The sequence below is a fragment of the Amia ocellicauda genome, chromosome 4 (assembly GCF_036373705.1).
Source record: "Amia ocellicauda isolate fAmiCal2 chromosome 4, fAmiCal2.hap1, whole genome shotgun sequence".
Taxonomy (NCBI): Eukaryota; Metazoa; Chordata; class Actinopteri; order Amiiformes; family Amiidae; genus Amia; species Amia ocellicauda.
In genome coordinates this window covers 37,989,677-37,992,419 of record NC_089853.1, presented here as the reverse complement: position 1 = coordinate 37,992,419, position 2,743 = coordinate 37,989,677, and the positions used below count along the sequence as shown (strand labels likewise).

Genomic DNA, 2,743 nt, shown 5'->3' with positions numbered 1-2,743 from the left:
CACCCAGCGTCCTACACCCAAAATAGAGCAGCTCTGTCACTGAGCACCGAGGAGCACATAGCTCAGACAAGAGGACACGCACACCAATAAAATCACTATATTTAAACATATCTGATTTTTTGACACACTACTCAAGTCTGTGGATCTCAGTTTTCAAATATTTTGATCTTCAAAAGGAAACCTTTGCTTTATGATAAAAAGAAATACATTTAAAAAATGATGATATTGAGTTGCAGGTTAAATCACACTATATCCTGACCAGTGATGTCATTTTCATTCCTTTTCCCTGACTGTCTATTGTATAAACAGAGCCGTGATGGTCCTGACTGATATCAGAATCGAATTTCCAGAATTCTTTTGTGTTGTGGGCAGCAGGCGAGAGTGGATGTGGGATCATGTGCCAGGAATAAAGCATAAAACTTAATCTTCACAGTGTCACCTCTCACCGACATGGCCACCTGCTCCCAAGAGGTCCATAGGAAAATTCCATGTGTGCTTTGGGGTCACAGTGGAAGAGCAAGTGCCGCAGGAATGCAGGGTGACCTCACTTCCTATGCTCTCCTCTATTTAAAGCCGCTGTCCTGCCTTGGGAATCCGAAAACTTTTTCATTTGGAGTAAGCCAGAGACCCAGCCAGTTCTCCAGTATCTCTCTTTCTCTCACCACAAACACAAGGCCAGTCATGACCACAGCTGTGCAGGATAGCAGGCCGCTGCACCGGGCCGTGAGGAAGATCAAGTGTGCCTCCATGGTGAACAGCCTGGCCAGGAGCTGGCAGACCTGGGCTAGCGAACACTCAGGGAAACAGGAGTCCATCCCCAAGGGCTGGATTCCCAGCTCTCTGGATGACGAGGATGACCAGAGGAGTAAGAAAACAGAGAGAAAGAACATGCCCCCCTCTGTGACTCCCAGGACGCTGGCAGAGAACGGGCCGGTCGAAAACTCCAAAATCAAATCGGTCAGCGTGACCAAGAGCATCGCCCCAAAGAAGAGCGACTGTGGCAACGACCTGGTGAGCTTCATCACCGAGAAGATTAAGACCAAGAAAATAGGTGCCGGGGACAGGAAACCCTTCCTGGGCAACGAGTCGCCCACGCGCAGACGCCACTGTGGCAACAAGGGTGGTGCAGGGGTGAAGGCCTGGGTCCAGCAGGGAAAGGAGGAGGGCTGGCTGGGGTCACGGAGCAGCAGCCTGGACACTGAGGACAGCGGCCTGGGGGAGGAGGCGGGACTCAGCGACACTGACAGCAGCTCTGAAGACAAGCACAAAGACAGCCAACAAGCCAGAGAGAAGAGACTCAAGGACCGGCCAAAGGTAACCTCACTCATCTGTGTGGGAATTTTACTTAAAAGGGAATTCTTCAAGCCTCCTATCTTAATGTTATTTGTTTCCCTCCAGTCATATTCCTTTGTCATTAAAAAAGCTAGAGGATATCCACTTTATTTTTTTAGATCTCCATATTTCCAGTGTTTATTTTTTCCTTTTATATATGAACTTGCCAAAATATTGGAGGTGAACAACCCTGTGTGTCCAATGAATACATTCTGAAAAAGTTCCCCCTAAAGAAACAGAATTACATTTTCTCTTCCGTGGTGCACAGCCTCACTCAGCCCTATATCCCTTTCTCTTTCTCAGATCAAGGTGGTGACTCTGAGTGACCTGAGGAGCACCTGGCAGAAGTGGTCTGAGCAGCACTTGGAGGAGCAGAAACTGAACCCATTCAGCGAGGAGTTTGACTATGAGCACGCCATGGCCACGCGGCTGCTCAGAGGGGATGCAGGCTATGGCCGGCCCAAGGAGGGCTCGAAGACGGAAGAGCGGGCAAGGAGGGCCCAGCAGCACATCCGCCGGGAGATGGATGAGATGTGCTTCATAATCCGGGACATGGGCATGTGCGGGCAGGACGGCCAGATCCGCATGACGTTCGGAAGGCTGTTTGACCGCTACGTGAAGATCTCTGACAAGGTGGTGGGCATCCTGCTGCGCTGCCGGAAGCATGGCATGGTGGCCTTCGAGGGGGAGATGCTGTGGAAGGGCCAGGACGATGATGTCATCATCACGCTGCTGGTGTAAGCTCATGGGTCACTGGGACTCCCGGTTTGGGCCGTTCAGCTTTGCCACAGCGTGATCACGTTGCGCGTGTACTTTACGGACAGATAAACCAAGCATGCAGGGCCAGATGCTGGGAATATACATATGAATCAAATCAAATGCACAGATATGCTGTGGAATGTCATCAGCGTTGTGTATGAATGCCTGCATAACATTTTGTATTCCCAGAGCTAGGTTGTTCCTTTAGAAGATGTACTGTAATATTTATTTAAGGTCTTGTAGACATGCAGTTTGTCGTCTCTCTGTTGTGCTCTGTACTAGTTCACTGCTTGATGTGTCAATTTCTTTCAAAGTGAAAGCACATTAGCCTTCTTAAAGAAGGAAGACTGGTAATTTGTAAAACAGTTTGAACTGAAATGTTTTATTTGTTCTGCGTTACTTTTGAAAATTTCCAAGGTGATTTTCTAAAGAATCTTTAAAACTAAACTGTCTTAGTTTTTTGCTCCTCGTCTGTATTTATTTATTTATTTATTTATTTATTTATTTATTTATGTTTAAAACTTGAAACAGGATCATTGGTATGCCTGATACATATTGCTGTACACACACACATATATATATAAAAGAGTAATAAATCATTTTTTTTCCATCACAATGAGTCTTAGAGTTTCATTGTTTCCAAGAGAGGTTT

General features: G+C 46.8%; 1 protein-coding gene across 1 annotated transcript; it reads left to right on the top strand.

The window, feature by feature from the left end:
- The first annotated feature begins 590 nt into the window (after positions 1-590).
- Positions 591-2,538, top strand: abraa (actin binding Rho activating protein a). Its single transcript, XM_066702069.1, has 2 exons — positions 591-1,314; positions 1,636-2,538. Exons 1-2 carry the CDS (start codon positions 682-684, stop codon positions 2,071-2,073), a joined length of 1,071 nt encoding a protein of 356 aa, XP_066558166.1. The 5' UTR covers positions 591-681; the 3' UTR covers positions 2,074-2,538.
- Positions 2,539-2,743: the final 205 nt, after the last annotated feature.

Excerpts from the sequence above, each read along its gene's own strand:
- abraa (XM_066702069.1), top strand. The coding sequence starts at position 682 with ATGACCACAGCTGTGCAGGATAGCAGGCCGCTGCACCGGGCCGTGAGG. Across the intron at positions 1,315-1,635 it reads GACTCAAGGACCGGCCAAAG|ATCAAGGTGGTGACTCTGAG; the intron begins GTAACCTCACTC and ends TCTCTTTCTCAG.